Raw genomic sequence first — 17402 nt, forward strand, 5'->3', positions numbered from 1 at the left:
CACTCTACCGCTTCCAGATGGAGACACCACCCCGCGATCCAAGAGCACTGCGAGAGGAAAGTGAGACAAAAGGGGCGTGCTCGCCTTTTGACGACCACGCACCTTTTGTGGTCACGATATCATGTGGTCGACGATAACGCAGTGGGTTAAGCCCCCGCCAGCTATTGTTGCGGAAGGAGAGGTTGTGGATTCGACTCCCGTCAACTGAACACTTTTTTTCTTTGCCGTCTGATCGCGTCCATTTTGTTGACGTATTTCCGTAACGGAAATACGTCATTAATGTCTTGGTGGATCGTGGCCTAAAACACTTTCGTGTTAAAAAGAGAGAAGGCGAGAGCATAGCCGTGTATAATATAGTATAGCAAGGGCTGGGAAAGACAGAGGTGAGAGGGCAAAACCTAGCCAAGCCAGGACCAGCTAGCTGCCCACCAGCTCTGCTGTGATCCGGCCTTGTGCGACTGCTGCTCTAATTTTTTAACATAATTTTGTACTTGCCAATGATTATTTAGTCTTTCTGATAACAAAGACGCATTCATGTGTCTGTAGTACATAAGCACGTTCGATTCCCTGGAATGCTCAGAAGTTCAATAAATTGAATTAGCAGCGCTTAGCACAGCATGTTACTGTATTTTCTGTTGATGTGTACAACGAAATAGGTGAGTACTAGCAGTGTCAGCAAGAGCGTGTGCGCGTATTGGAGAGGCCCGACTCGTTCACGCAAATCCGAACCTCCACTACCCTATGACTTCATGACATGTTAGTAGTTATTCAACTTTTCTGATGAACCAACATGCGGCATGTAGTTATGTAGAGGTTGTGGCTTAACAGCCGCACACAATGGCAGGCTACATTAGAGCCAACTGCATGAGTGCATAATTAAAGTATCTTGAACTGCCTATTTCACCTTACACACATTTGCGCATTTTAGGGGACGTCAGTTTCATTGCCCTGTTAGGAACATCATAGAAATTTCATCGCATAGTTTAGTGTTCGTTTGGCGAACGCCTAACACTAGAAATAGTGCAGGCGAAATGTGCATTCCTTGTTTTGAAATCGGGTGAATCGTGCCGACTTGAAGACCACCCACGCCGACATTCGTGTCATAGAAACAGAACAATTTGTTGAGGCGAAAGACTCAAGTGACTACAATGGCGCTCCCGTACGCGAGACTTGCGTGAGACGTTGCGGTCTCGCAACAGTCTCGAATGATGTGGTAATGTCTGGAAAGGTCCCGCAAAAAACGACCTTGTCTAAGCGAGGTCATCACGTGACTTCATTATGACGTCAAAGATCGCCAAACGACATCACACGACATTGTCGCTTGGTGAAAGGTGGGCGGATCACGGAGTCAGTGCAAAACCCCGTGAGGTGCAGAAAGGTTGCAATGCCTCCGATGCCGGAGGCAGCGCAGAATGCTTTGGTGGGGTGCGGGAACGATCAATATATTAGACTGACAAGAAAGAGAAGAAGACGGTTTTCGCCTTCGGGTCGTTATTGGTGAATGCGTGCGGGGCCGTGTGAATTTTTTCGTGATTGGATTTTTTTCTTGCCTTTGACGTGAAGCACGGACATATTCCTCGAGATCAATTTCATGAACAGGCCGACATTAAGCTCACAATAAATTGAGGTAAGTATTTGTGAATTAATCGAAATTTCACGAGCAAACTTTCCCAATGTACTAGAGTTTGCATTGCGTTTTAGGAATTGATGCCGGCAGTTTCACAAGACATCTAGCCGGGTCGACATTGCAAAATATCCCAAACACTTTCGGATAAGTGTTTTCCCCAGTGCATTTCATCGTACACTTAGGGATCGCGTATCTCAGGAGTTGTGCCAGCCATAGGCGCGCGCACGAGTGCCCCCCCCCCCCCCCCCCCAAGAAACAAAAGCCCTAAGGGGGCCGCCATGTCAGCACCGTGTCTTTATACATTCGGGAATCTGCCGTCGCTGTTTAATGATTAGAATTATTGCCATGCAGTTTTTTAACTATAATGGCGGCCGAGGAACTCCCATGTCGCATTCCGAGAACTGTTTACTTCCCTTTTACCTCCTGAAAGCCGAGGACCACAGGCAGGCTGCTGTGATCAGTACGTCGTTGCCTCATTTTCATTTCTGCATCCATCGCGAAGCTTAGTTTCTTTCGGACACATCAAAGGGGTGAAGGGGCTGGGGACGCTGCAGAGAAACCTTGCGCCCCCCCCCCCCCACCCCCCATAATGCAGAACCCCGCGCACGCCTATGGTGTCAGCCACATATTTGGCTTCTAATTTCTAAACGGCAATGAGTGCAACCTTGTCTTCTTGATGGCCACTGCTTCTGTGTCATGCTATTATTCACAATTTCGAGCTGCATAACAAAAATATGATTAAATACCGCATCTTCGAGACGTACCTTCCGAAAGATAATGTACCTGAGATGCTCCACGGATGAAATGCTGCCGCCTGCCAGAAGGAGGACAAAATATTCAGGTGAAACTAGCTGAGCAGTGCCAGCTCTGAAAGGTGATAAGTAGTCTCAACGACCTGATGCTTTGAATTTCCCTAGCGTTCCTAGAAATTACGTTAATGTTCTCCTACATTTCGCTAAGTAAGTGATGCACGTTGCGCACCCATTCAACAGCGATGACTGAAACGGCCTCAGAAACAAAGCGTAACACCACGAAAAAATATTAACAGACCCTACAATTCGCATGTTCTGTGATTGCGCTTAAGAATAGCTCTATGCTGCAAACCAGGGTATGCTGCTCCTTCTTACCTTCAAAGCGGAAATTTCGTACCTCTACTTTGCCTGGTTTCACGTGTCCTGCTTTGTAAACAGTCTGGAATTACAGTCGAGCACGGATATGTATCGGGGATTCTGCTCTGTGAAAGCACACAGTAAACCATATTATGGGGTGCATAAATATAGAAGCCCATATATCTCTAAAGCTTCACTAAGCTCTTAAAAGGGCTCCCACCGCCCAAAGCAACGCTCCTGAAATGGTCCATCTTCTGGGAATCCAAGGCTGCCGTCCAGAACTTGCCCTGTGCTTTGTGCCATGGACCCCACGAACGATTTGTTGCGGACATAATAACAAGAAAGTATCAGCGGTAAATAGAGAACAGATATTACATAGTCGTTCGCTGGCCGCCAGGCCTTTGAGTTATCGGCGGGAAGTGCCTAAATGACCGTAGCATATGTAGCCTCTCGATCGATCTGCTAATGACAGTGCCGATTACGTTGTTATTCCGAAGTCAAGGTTTGATGCAGCATGAAGGTTCCGCATGCTTGCACTTCAGACACTGATCTAAAGCCCAACTTTGAGCAGGATTTATCCCAACGGGAGGCAACTCTCATTTGTCGTCTGCATCTTGGATTAGCGTTTGCTTCTTCTGCAAAAGTCCAAAATGTCAAGAATGTTGGTGCAAGCGGACGATTGCGTTTTTTTTTTTGTCCCGTTACCTTCATTTCAGTACGCTAATAAAGGCTCCCAGCACCGCACTCGAACACAGCGGTTATCATAAAAATTATGGTCCCCATTACGGAAAGCGTAATCCTTGGATCCCAGTCTTCGCTGTCGTCATCCCGAACTGCTCTGAAAGCGCCAGTGCACTTTAAAGCCTCAGGATTGGCAAAAAACATTGTGTGGACCGATTTTCTGCAACTTCTATCACCCTTCACTTATCTGGCTTCAATTCATCCCCAGAAATATAGCAGCCGAGCAAACTGATAAACTGGTTAGCCTCTCTGCCCATGTTCTTACGCTTTGTGTTTCATGCTCTGTAGCAAATAACGACGCAGACACTCACTGCAAAACAACATGTCTCAAGTCTGGGACTCATCTTTATTCATCAAATAAAAAAAACAACGTAACTCTGGTATTCAAACAACAGAAGGAACTCTCTCGCGTTAAATTGAACGTAATCTTAAACGCGTAATAGCGGGGGCGTTGCCGGTAAATAGCATCAACTAACAAATAAATAAACAGAGCAGTTGATATCAGGCACAACACAGCAGTCAACAACAAATAACAGAACGTCTCTGAAGGAAAGGTCAAACGACCCGGAAGTCATCACTCGTCGAAACGGGAGGGCCGATGCATCTCGGATGCAGCCTTTCACATGCAGAGGCACTTGCTGGGCGTCGTTCGCTCTTGACAGTCCGATGGACAACGGGAGAACGGTTTGAGTTACCGGCGATCGAAGTTCAGGTCACTTCTAAAGACAGCACAGCGCAAACAGCGAGTATCACAAGCAATGACTGGGAAGTGCAGCCGGCACGCGAGGCCCATCCGAGCATTCTCACGCGAAGCTCTCCTTGTAGAAGGCGAACTTGTGCCCCGCCAGGGTGGCGATGTGACAGTGCTTCTTGATTTCCTTGTTAAGCGAAGCCGGCCCGCACGAAAAGACGGCGACTTTTTGCCTGTAAATGGATGGAAAAGTGTTACGGTGCGAAATATTTCAATAAAGCGCATTTTTTTAAACACCGCGACACAACTCAAAGGACTGCTAAAACGGCGAATCACAGAAAAGCGGTGTCTATGCTCGACTTTTTCGACGTTCTATGACTTGCCTGGTACAGTTAAACAGGGTACCGCCACACCAGCTAACCCGGTACATGCCTTACTGGGATAAAACTTGTCCTTGCGCATTTATTGAACGACATTCTGTGACAGGCAATGGCGAACGAACAGTGGAAAGGCTGTGGATTAATTTTAGGCCAATTTGAATTGACCTGCCACCAGGCAAGGTAAGCTAGCGTCCTTTTTGTTGTTTTTTATGCGCTCCACTTCAATCTCAGAATATGGGTGCCTTGCCGACGGCTTACCCCACGAACACATAAAGTCAGAAAGACATCAACTGGAAGTTTAGGGCGCAATGCGACTGTAAGTTTTGCGTACCTCATTGTTTTTTATTTATTGACGGACCTTGCACACTAAAGAAACACAGTGGCTATAACAGGAAATATTGCAAAGGAGGTTTCTGGACAACTTTTCATTTCGAAATGTACGGTTCTCTGAACAGCATGCAATCTCAATATAACCGGGATTTATTTCCCTTATTTACACACCATCATGATTCAGGCGGCTCTGTTGAGGATAAAGCATACGACGTTGCGACGAGCTGATAACGGTACCTCGATGGCGCCTAACAGGGCACCAATATGGCACTCAAATAAATAAATAAATAAATAAATAAATAAATAAATAAATAAATAAATAAATAAATAAATAAATAAATAAATAAAACCACAATGTGGACAAAATCAGCCAGCACTCAAGCTAGCCTATAAAGAAATGAACGTTCGAGTGCTCGATAGCCAAGATATTCGGTAAAAAAGCAAATAACACTTGTTGCCCTATCGCCTATGCATAGGTGACGTTTCTAGCCTCACAGACGAGGCCGTGGGTTAGTTTTGATTAGGGGTGTGCAAATATTCGAAAGTTTCGAATATTCGTCGGATATTACAATCGAAATATTCGTATTCGATTCGAAAATCGCGTATCGAAAAGTTTCGAATATTCGATAGCTTCGAATATTCGAAAAATTCGAATATGCGATTCGATTATCATGCGTAAAATAACTCGTCTTCCACATTTCTGCTGCGTTCGTATCGCTAAAAACGTTGCCGAGAGGAGCGATAAACATCGTAAGTACACGGAGGCACGATATCTGCCTGCGACGAGCGCCCCAATACGTGTGATTTATTGCTGGTGCATCTCCGACGTGCAGAGCTGTTGGCGATCATGTAACCCTACATTTTCAATATTAGGCGGCCGTAACGTGCCGCACTACCACTCATTCACTATGCGGGACCACTTCTGAAGAAAGACAGTGACCCATGTGACTGGTGGCGGACTGTTCAGATACCCCAGTCTGGCAAAGCTTTGCCCCATGTAACTCCCTATACCAGCCACTTCTGTTCCAAGCGAGCGTACCTTTTCATGTGCATTGTGCTAGCCTGGACATTGTGTTCTGGAGATTGCAGTGTATGCTGTGTTGCCAGTCAGGCTGTTAATGTTGTTAATGTTTTTTTTTTTTCAAATAGCTACATGTTAAATAAAATATTGTTACTGTGGAGGCATTTTTCCTTTGATATTCGATATTCGATTCGATATTCGAAGATGGATATTCGTATTCGATTCGTATTCGAGAAATTTAATATTCGTACACCCCTAGTTTTGATGCATTCAAACTAGCCAAAAATAGCGCCGCAATCACTCACTCACTCACTCAACCTAGTCGCAACTGGACCTCGCAGGCAAATGGTCTGGCTCGGGGCTGACTCAGAATTACGAACTGACCCAACTTACTTTGAAATAAGTTATAGGCCGAGACGCGCCGCTACTCTGGAGTCACACTCATAGAGTCATGAATTCGGTAGCGCAATACTTTCTTTTCGGCAGGTAATATTTTTCCCTCTCACGAGGCTTATACTGCAGCCAAACACACAGCCAGTCGGGCTCAATTGCAAGACATTTATGTGTACATAATAACGTCCCGTTCCGCAGGTTGACACTGCGTGTGAGCGCGTTTAGTTGGGAAGAGCGCAGTACGGCGCATGCTAGTGACTACTGCGGAAGTTACATCATTTGTTAATATTTTCTAATAAGTCTAGTAAACTGTCCTTCATCACTGATGTGACAACACTGTTCGGTTTATGTGTAGCCAGGTTTCGTCAAGGGTATCTTATTCATTGTACGGTCCTCCCTTATTCACACTTCATCCATAAGTTTAGCCGGTTTTGGCACTGTTGTAGACTCACTGGTCATCATGTAGACCGAGTCTCGTAAGCAGCTTCCTCGGCTGAAAACTTGCAGTAATCATGCGATTCTTAACGTCTAAGCTCTCAGTGGATGAGGCGCAGGACAGCACACTCACTACATCAACTCAGACTCGCGTCGGTTGAGGGACGGCAATATCGATGAATAACGAGTCGATGAAAAGTGTCCCGCTAAACACTTAATCGTCATCGACATCTGTATTTTCTGTAATAGACTTATTCCATTAAACCTTTTTGATTAATCGATTTGCAGACAGTCACAGGAGGGATGCGGAAATCATGAAGTCGTACTAGAATGCTGAGGAAGAGTCATGGCTATAGGCGTGCGCAGGATTCGCCATTGGGGGGTGGGGGGGAGGGACAATGTCTCATCGTAGACCCCCCTCCCCCGTTGGTCGAGTCCTAAACACAATGGATGAAAAAGTGTAAATGAAGCAATGACATCCTTCTCAGAATGGCCTGCATTTGGTCCCTCGCTTCACGGTGGTAAAGATGGCAAGTAACCAGTTCTTGGACTGCCATTATCCCCAAAAACCTGCGTGGCCACAACCCTGCTCTCCAAGCAATGGTGGGGCAGCTCCGGCTGAGTAACGATATGGGCACGTTTGCCTTCTTAGGTGATTAGGAGGGGCTGCCGCCCCCACTGCCCCCTCGTGCGCACGCGTGTCTTGCTCTGCTAGTGTGCCTGCATATACGAGTCGTTACGATGCTCGCCTTCAAAGCTTGGGTACGCGTGTTCAAATCCAGCCTCATCAAGAATTTTTTTCCCCCAAGAATCGTTCTCCTTCTTTCTATCGCTTTCCTTCTCTCTCTCTTTCTCTCTGTACTCGTTCTCTCACCCATCCGAGTTATTGCATCCTACGCGGCTAAATCGACGCAGCGGGAGAGCGTGCGCCGGGGTACATCTTCTGAGAGCGAAGAAGTAGATGAAGAAAAAGACGAAGAAAGCGCGAGCCGGCCGAGTTATTGCGTTGTACGCGCTAGAAAGGTGCAGGCCATTCATGATGATGATAGGTTATGCGAACCTGTAACGGCATAACGAAAAGCATAACAGCTCCGCTGCAACAGTTTATCGGCCAACCCAAGGCCAGAAAGAACGCTGCCTCGCTGCAGATCGCGGGGCTCGTTCTGCCTTTGGCGCTGTCGGAGAAATGGGCGCCATCTAGTATGTCACTTGCCACCGGTCGGTATTCGAACACACTCTTGCCGAACAAGCGCGTAGACGCCCTCGAAGATCGCACAATTTATATTACACTTTTCTCAAACGGCTTTCCTGTCGACGGCGCAGTCGCACAGTGAGCCAATTATAAGTCGTGTTACCGCATTTTAACAGAGAAAATTTAGAGTACAATCGTGCTGTATGGTGCTATGCAGACAACTACGGGAGAGTTGCCGTGATCGCTGTACGTCAGCATGCGTACATGAGGAGTTGCCGCTGCTGCCGCGGCCAGGTACCTTCTTTAACGACGCCAATTGATTATCGGCACACCTAGCTTTAGTCATAGTTAGAAGCCTCCGTGGTTGAGCTGGTTATACTGCATGGTTGTGCTGCGTTTTCCAATAGCTCTAGTCATCACCTATACAATAAGAAGTACTGCAAAAAGTAAATTAAATTTCCATTTGATCCTTTAAGCAAACGACCGAAAGCAAATGGCACGTTTAACCAAAAAAATCACTGATAGCCATAGCAATGAATGAATGAATGAATTAAGGAATGAATGCATGAATGAATGAATGAATGAAAAAAAGTTATGTGGACTCGTGTGGTGGGCGAGCCGTATATTACGTGTGCCCAAGTGACACGGGCCGATCCCCTCAAGCCTAAAATATGCTGCGTCGACATACGGTTCGGATACCACACGCAAGTGTTGCGCCATCACTACCCTACAGATGACGTGTGTGCGCGTGCACACAAATATATCTGACCTTCAAAATTTTATGTCAGTGCTCATTTATGTATGGCATTAACGCGACTGGCGCTGACTAACACCCCTAAGTTTAAATCCTATAAAGTGGACGGGGAGATGACCGCAGCCGTAGCTCAGTGGTAGGGCATCGGACGCGTTATTCGAAGGTCTCAGGTTCAGTCCCTGCCGGCGGCATGTTATCTTTTCGTCCACTTTACTTTCTTCACATTTATATTCTAATTACTACAAATAACAGCCCCTATACTTTCCTTGGCATTGCTGTTTGTTAGTTCTCATTAATATTGTGTATAACAAAGAAAAACGAGCCCTTAAAAGTAACATTTCCTTCATTAACCGAGAGAGAAAAACGAAGAGGAAAGACAGGGAGGTTAACCAAGCATTGGCTCGGTTGACAACGCTACACGGGGGGGGCGGGGGGGGAGGGGGAGAAAAGTTGAACAGTTAGTGTGAACGCACACAACAGAAAGACGCGCTGGTAGTTCGCAGACGCTCGTGAAGTCCGCTCGTGTATGACATTAAACAAACAAAAACGGCAGTAATTCTATTGACATGCCTGCCTTTCACGTTGTCTGTTACAATTGCAACGCCAGTCTAAGCTCATTCCAGCCTCTATAATTCATACCACCTTGTCGAGTGGCATGTCAGCACAAACTCAATGTTTTGGGTCTGCTGCTGCGCCTCTGCGACTGACAGACTTACAAGATATTTTTGGTGTACAAGGTCCCAATGTTATCAATCAAAATGCTGATCGGGTCACACAGGAAAAGATAAGGCCTGAAAAGCTCACCTTTGGTATACCGTCTGCCACTCACGAAACAGACGTGACCAATCCGGTCTTCCGACGCGTATCCGGTTTGCGAGTAATTGGTACTTCTGCCAAAATTCATTCTGCAGAAACAATCACTTCAAGATATGTCACATCAATCACAAAGTTCGCTGATCACAGACACAGACAGGCCTCCGAGCGAAAGAAAGGGTGCGCCGCACGGTGCATGCGTGTGAGAGTCCCGATTATATGGTGGTGATTTCAGCGACTACTGTTACGTGATGACCATTCGATACGGCGCCTCTGTACGTGATGCCTGTATTACACGCCGAAATTTTGTGCTGGTTTGCTCAGAGTGCTCCTGCATGACGCAAACGAGATTATTACGCCGATCTTTGCTGCCATTCATTCGAGCAACACTGAGTTCTCGTCGCCAAACACGCTTTCTTATAGTTTGATCGGGCTAGCTTTTCAATTATACCATTTCGCCGTTACTCTTAATTATATCGGCGTACGGACTAGCGCCAGCGTCGCACTCTTCTACCAAAGTATTTGTCGACAACATTTGGAGAATTGCGTGCACAATGCTGCTTAAAGTAAGGGTGCCGCATCACCCCACCTAGTGGTTTTTACTTTTGTGCGATTGTTGCGACGGTGCCACGTGGTTAGAACATTCGTCTGCACACGTTAGCATAACTTTGACAATTCAAAAGTTCGGTGGAACACTGTGTGATCATCTGTAAACATGATTGATAAAACAGGTCACTGATCAATGTGACAAACACAGCATGGCGTTTCTCAAACTCTTATTCTCACTTATCCAGTCCTTATATTGATGGGACATCGTGCAGCATAGTGCATGCTGCATAAGGTGCCAAGTCATTATTTGCTGCATGCGACAACTAATGGCCCAACAACTAGAAGACAGAATGGTACGCTCGAAACCAAACTGTGGAGCGGCTCCGTTCCCTCTGTTCATCGAACTCGCGATACAGTGTAGAGACTTTTTTATAACGCGGTATACAAACTGCGCATGTGCCGTTGTGGAAGCTGATGAAAGGAGTCGGCATCATGAAATTGGCTCCTTGCAGTACCCGGAGTTGTCTACAAGGTTCCCTGTGCCGATTATGGTTCTCTGAATGTCGAACATAAGAAAAAATTCGAAAGACAACCGAAACAGCAAAAAAACAAGTCGTGAAAAACTGCGTGACATAAAGATGCCGTTGAGAAGCACGTTCAAAATACACAACACAGATCAGGAGGATGCAAAAACCACCATCACGGAACGACGCTTTTCCGCATGACAACGTCTACTATAACTGGTCATCGAGACGAAGAACAAAATACATTGTGTGTTTTCTTTTGTCACTTTACTCACGTACAAAAAAATCTGTCATTTGATATTTCTACTCTAACCATAGATCTGTATTACTCCATATGATTACTTTGATAATCACTCCAGGGTGAATGTTGATCAATAGGGGACGATCGAGGCTTGTTACCGGAGCCAACATTTTGACGTGGGCACCTGTCACGAGGGCAGCAGCAATTTTACGTTAGCAGCATCTAGTGCGCGCACAATATACTTCATTAAGACATGTTGGACCTTATTTTGCTGCGCACTAGCTAATTCTCCTCCTGTAAATGATACAAGGGTTGCGTGAGATGATAATATTTTCCTGTGGTAAAGCGCTGACGAGGGCTAGTCTCAGTGTTAGAACGACGGCTCTGGCGACATTGTAAGCAATCACCAAATAAGTAAAATAAAAGTACAAATGCGCCTAGAAAGTACTGCTTGATCTCTCTGCACTTTGAACAGAGTTTACTCTTTTAGCACAAGCAAATGTATGCAAAATTTATTTTGCCTTAACCTATCGAGCCTTTTTCGTGACGTGGTAGAAAATATGTTATATGTGGTATTACATTTGGTGTTAGCGGAGTGTCAATGAGAATTTAAAATATCGTTATTGAAGCTTAGAATAACAGGGAGCTGAGCTAGATGGTAAGTATTCATTCTAAAAAGACAGGGCGTGCAAACATGGACACAAGAAAGAAGCGTTTATGGTGTCCTGACTTCTTTCTTGTGTCCGTGTTTGCACGCCCTGTCTTTTTAGAATGAATCGTTATTGAGCATCGCAGCCAAGGAGCGAACTCTTTGTAAGCACGGAATATTAACACTGTACAGGGAATGTGCTTACCGAAATAATTTCTTGCGGGCTACCTTGCGTCACATATAGGTGCATAGTGAAGAAATCAGGCAAGTTCTGTCGCCACATCTGCGGGGAACAGGCAAAAAAAAGTGTGCTTTAATAAGTATGATAGCGCTGTTAATACACAGGGTTACAGCACTACTACTTGCGCCATCTCGGAGCTAGCCTCCTTCTGAAGAGACTCTACAAGCGTACAGTTAAAAACACACTTTCTTGAAAAGATCAAATCTAGCTTAGTTTCTGTTTTCACTCCATAGGTTCAACAACTACAAAGTCAACATTCACACTTAAGGGCATTATGAACTATGACAGTAATATTTTGGCATGCAAGACAAGAATAATGAAACGAAGGTAACTTCTCAAGCACAAGTAAAATTAGTTTTAATTTTTTCGAAAATTATGAAAACACCCAGAGATGCCATTTTTAAGACTTTTTTTGGCGAATCTAGAACGCGGGCGGTCTTAGTGCTGGTGCGATTTTCAATGTCACATTCGAGACTTGCTAGCGTTATAATATGTTATGAGGTGACTTAACATAGATGTTTAGGTAAGTAACGAGCTCGACTAATTGCTCATATACTTGGTGGATTGATGTAAGCTGCTGCTTATCAAACATCATATATTTTACAAACAGATGTCACACTATGATATGTGCTGCAAGAGAAGCGGCCGTTTTCAACAATAAAACACAGTTACACAAAAACTAACCTATATAACGAAGGAACCTCATGGCTCCATCTAAGCTGCTATAAAAGCGTTCCACCATCCCACAATTATAATGATTACGAGTAAATCCGTAGGGTAATTGCCATTTCAGAACACTTACAACACGCAAGCGGCTGTAGAAATATATTTCATCTTTCTGCCATTTATTCAAGATAAAAAAATGACAAGCACTTGGACTAAAGAGACCACTGATGTATATGCCTGAGGTATTTTTTAGGTGTGGTGCTCACATAACCACTGAATTTGACGTGCAAGGTCTTCGCGTGAGTTGGTAAGGCGCACAGTACCTCAAAGTGTAAGTTGGTCAGGTGATCCGCAAATGTTGCGAACATGCTGATGCTTCTGCTGACCCATACTAAGTGCAGTCGTTCAACTCGCAACACGTTCTTCGAAGAGCTGCAAAGTATAAATGCCAAAAATGAAGTTGTTGCTAGGTCTGTTAAGGAAACGGTTGGCTCAAAGATCTCTCGTATCACAACCTTAACCATCTTTCTTTTCTGAATAATCATCACATTTTTGTGTTATTCATTTTAGTGCAAGCCAAAACTTATGCATAAAAAATCCGAGGACGTGGCACTTGTCAGCGCATATTTCAGTCACGGGTTATTTAAAAGCAGATGAAGTTCTGTCCCGATACCTGGTGAAGTGCTCAATAACTGCGCATTGCCTTTGGAAATAGTATAAGCATTAGGAGCTTCCAAAGGAAATGGCAGTGTGTTGAGTTGCAAGTAAAATCAAGCGTAACACGTATACAATTTGAAAATCATATCTCAATGATGAAACACCATTTTTTTCGCTACATATTTGTGTCTTCGAAAGAATAACACACAGATATTACGAGCAAGTTTTTTTAACGCCGGCCATCTTTTATTGCTTTGATCATATTTTTACGTGGTGATGTCGTTATAAGCGAAGCCAAGTGTACGTTTCAAAGAGATACATTGCCAGCAAAGAAGCACGTTGGATTGGGGCCTAATGGTTAGAACATTAGAGTGTTTTGACGGAGCACCGTTGTTTAGCCAGCCATCGATCCCACCTTACTTTGAATGGGAATCGTCATCCAATTTGAAGCAATACATCCAACTATGTACATCTAACTGTGAAGGTGTAAGTCCGAACTGTGTTGAGTGAGCAGGGTACAGATTTTTCAAAAGAACAAGTTTATAAAACAAAGTTAAATAAATATTGCTTCGATAAATCAAATTATGAAAACGAATTTTTCGCTGTCAGCGCTATACAATCATGCCATGTTTACAAGGCAGGCGGTGAATGTTCTGGTGCAATATACCTCTAGAGGATGCGAACCGGATTTGCAACTGCAATGAATGTTCGCATTATTACTTCCTTTACTGTTCATTCGCATGCTCTAGTTTTTCCATGAGACGAGAATGCTGGGCATATTCTTTTGGAATGCGTAAAATACGCCAATGAAAAAGAAAAATTGGAGAAGAAACAGACGCCCCCTCACATTACCGAAACTGCTTAGACCGTGGCCTGAAAAGCATCTTCAGCAAAAGGAAAACATCTTCCTGAAAGACTTCTTAGTGGACACTGGACTAGATAAACACATGTGATGAACAGCTATGTGTTGCTATATACGAAATGATGCGGTAGTCCATATACTGGAGGCAGAACTGCAAATGTGTGTGTGCGCCTGTGTGGACGCTTTACTGCAATGTGAAGTCCTGCAGGCGAACTGTACATTACCATGTTATTTTTTTACCTTGTTTCGGGTCCTCGTTTTCTATTTAGGGTAACCACTTTATTCTTCTTTTTTTGCTGCAGAACTTATAGAAATGCAGTAGCCGAAGTAATACAAACCTCAACCTCTCCACAGCAAGCCAGTTAAAACAGGACAGAACACTATTTCCCTTTTTGTCCTTTGGTTCTCCCCCCTCCATGATTAGCCTCGCGAACTGGCTCTGGCAGAATATTCGTTTTCCTTGCGTAATAAATGGCTTCCTTTGGTGTTGTCGTTGCCGCACGTACACATAACTCCTCCTCCCCGTAAATCGGGGAGGAGGAGTTACGTGTACGTGGCCAATATGTTCTTTCAAGCTGAAGGATTTCGTATGTACATGGGACATCACAGGACTGTCTGACTTCGGTAAGCACAGCGCGCTGTGTTATTGTTTGCAGAGCGCTGCTAACTTCGAGCGCTGCGTATTCCGGCTTGCCACATAGCCGAGTTGTTTTGATCATAACTCCTTGCGTCAACTCTATGGATAAATGTTTTTCTTATGTGACCGTGCCGTACATCATCTTCCAGCGTGCCCTCCCCTGCTGCCACGCTCGGTGCTCTTACTTGGCTGATTTCTTTTGCACTGTCGCCTAAGCTTGTATGTTTGTTTTGTTCTTGCTTTTAATAGCACATACGGCTGCATGTGTTCGTGCAACAGTATCAGGTCGCGAATGTCACAAGGACAAGACAAATAAATAAGTATATAAGTAAATAAATAACTACACAAATAAATAAATTAGCTGAACAAAAATGGCATTCCTAACAGTGAGCTTACTTCCTAAACTATTGTGCAATTTTGTCATTATTTCGCATGTACCTATTTCTACAAAAGAACACCACACATATTTAAAAGCGAACACAATACCTTTTGAGAAAAGTTCATAGATTGTCTTTCATTCGATTAGCTTGTGCTGTTTGGAATATTTAATTTTTTTTTCTGTCGTCAGAAGCGCTTGATATTGTTACGAGTAGCACAAGATCGAAGTAAGTCGTCAACCACACGAGACAGGAAGCAGCGACCACGATCTGTGAGTAAGTGACGAGGAGCGCCATGCTGGAGAATGATGTCGTAAAGAAGGAAATCTGCAACGTCCGTCCCGCAGCTGGTCGGTAGCGCTCGAGTGATAGCATACCGAGTAGCAATATCATTCACTGCAGGGCAGCAAATCCACCGCGATTTATTAAATAAACTGTGAGGCGTGTATGAACTGCCTGACTGTTTAGATTAATCGTGTGAAGCGACAATCGCGAAAGCCAAATATCGTAGCGTGTGTAGCACCAGCGTCAGTGCGATAAAATTGCCATCGCATATTTCATGTACTTTTGAAAAAAAAAAAAGATATCAGGTGCCGCATATCCAGTATGTGCAGGCTTGCAGTAGGAATTCCAGAAAATACAGATCTTTGTACGTCTGACATGCAATAAATGAAGATGTATCATGACGGTAAACTTAATTATTTATTATTGCCGCCCTTTGTTTACTTTTCAGAGCTGTCGCTTGCAGGAAACAAGTGATCAGTGATCACTAATCCTGCATTAAAATGTCTCAGAAGAGTTACAGCCGTCGACACGTCGTGCAACTTCCTGAGCTGTGCGATAAAAGCTACTGGGCTAAAAAAGTCGCACCAATAAAGACAAGACAACTGTTCTTAAGTCATAGGCTCAGAAGAATTTCATTGCTATATAGCCTTCTATACATGCGCCGACTATGGCGTATTCATTCTGAAAGTACGGTCTGAAAGCACGGGGCAGCTACGCAGTGTTACAAGTGTCAAAGACATGGTCACATATCGAGACACTGTACTGGCCCGGTGCGCTGCAAAGTGTGTGCTGGGCCTCACTCGCACAAGGAGTGCACCTCAAGAGCTCAACCTAAATGTGCAAACTGTGGTGGTCCACACCCTGCTTCATATGGAGGATGTATTAAAAAGAAGGCTGCTACACTCGCACGCACGTTGGAGCAAGCACAGGGAAAACTACCGAGGCGTAATGAACCACCGCCTAACCCTGAAGTGGTATTCACGAGTGTGACAGACGTCTCCCAGGAACAATCACTACAAAGCCAAAAGACATCTGGTAACACATACGCCGATGTTACTAAAAAGAAACGTGGTAAATCCATGGGCTTGTTGCATTCATCGAAACCACCGCAACCGGTCTCACAAGACCCACCAAGCGATTACGGCCGTCAACAGTCTCAGTCGCTTCAACAGGACAAGGTGAACTGCGAGAGGCAGCAACTCGGAAACACCGACCAAGATGTTACACGCATACTGATACCGATGTTGTTTGCAGCCATCAAAGCCCTTGTCCGCGGAAATCCCTCGTCAAGAAGTCTCCCAGAGGTGGAAGCAATCCTTACAATGGAGCCGCTGGTGTCGACGTTTTACGCTCCGCAGGGGCGCGCTCCCTCGCAGTATTAATCATGGCTTCCCCAACGACATCTTCACCTGAACTGACCATCCATACAATCTTTCGCACATGCACCATATTACAGTGGAACGCTCGCGGGCTTCGCTCGAAGCTTTCGGATTTCCGACAACTGGTGCGAGCGTACCAAATCCCTTTCATCGTCATCTCTGAATCACGCGTCGGACCTCATTTCAGAATGAACGGATATTATTTTCATCACTCAAAACGACCTGACAATATCAGTAGGCTACTAATAGGCTTCCGCAGAGATATTCCGGCCTCCGAGATCGACATCCCACCCCACAGCGACAATGAATATGTGTGCGCCATTACATTAATAGGTAAACAAGAATACACCCTGATTGGAGTATACTGGAGCCAGGCAGGCCTTTCGACGCTTCAAGACTTGAAAACTTGATTTCAAGGACACCTTCTCCACACATCATTTGTGGAGATTTCAATGCCCACAATGAAATCTGGGGCAGCTCACATATTTGTGCGCGACGAGCCAAGCTCGCAGAACTACTTTCAAAGCATTCAATTGAACCTCTAAATGACGGCAGCATCACCTACCTACGAGGCACTACGTCTACCAGCAGCATCGACGTGACCTCGTAACAAGCTCAGTTGCCCGTAATTTTCACTGGTTCACCGACTTGGAAACACGTGGGAGTGACCACTACCCAATAATGATATCAGCCGTGGGTGCGAAGACGTCATCAAGGAAACTAGTTACAAGATTTACAGATTGGGATGCATACAAAGACGCCGCTAGCAAAGGAATCACTGCTGCAACCAAGGACGACGATTTACTTTCTACAATGGCTCACTGCCTAAGAGAATGCACACGAGTTTCA

At 44.9% G+C, this 17402-nt stretch overlaps 1 protein-coding gene across 4 annotated transcripts in view; it reads right to left on the reverse strand.

Annotated features, from left to right (window-relative positions):
- Nucleotides 1-3802: 3802 nt before the first annotated feature.
- LOC119395728 (NADPH oxidase 4) overlaps nucleotides 3803-17402 on the reverse strand; it is a 357853-nt gene continuing 344253 nt past the window's right edge. For all 4 annotated transcript variants that reach the window (XM_049416759.1, XM_049416758.1, XM_037662740.2 and 1 more), the window contains exons 15-18: nucleotides 12680-12788; nucleotides 11655-11732; nucleotides 9478-9578; nucleotides 3803-4401 (exon numbers count right to left, since the gene is read on the reverse strand). In XM_049416759.1, coding sequence (XP_049272716.1) covers nucleotides 4281-4401; nucleotides 9478-9578; nucleotides 11655-11732; nucleotides 12680-12788 — 409 coding nt within the window. In that variant the 3' untranslated portion in view covers nucleotides 3803-4280. The remainder of the gene's footprint in view (nucleotides 4402-9477; nucleotides 9579-11654; nucleotides 11733-12679; nucleotides 12789-17402) is intronic.

Source organism: Rhipicephalus sanguineus, chromosome 6, assembly GCF_013339695.2.
Source record: "Rhipicephalus sanguineus isolate Rsan-2018 chromosome 6, BIME_Rsan_1.4, whole genome shotgun sequence".
Classification (NCBI taxonomy): Eukaryota; Metazoa; Arthropoda; class Arachnida; order Ixodida; family Ixodidae; genus Rhipicephalus; species Rhipicephalus sanguineus.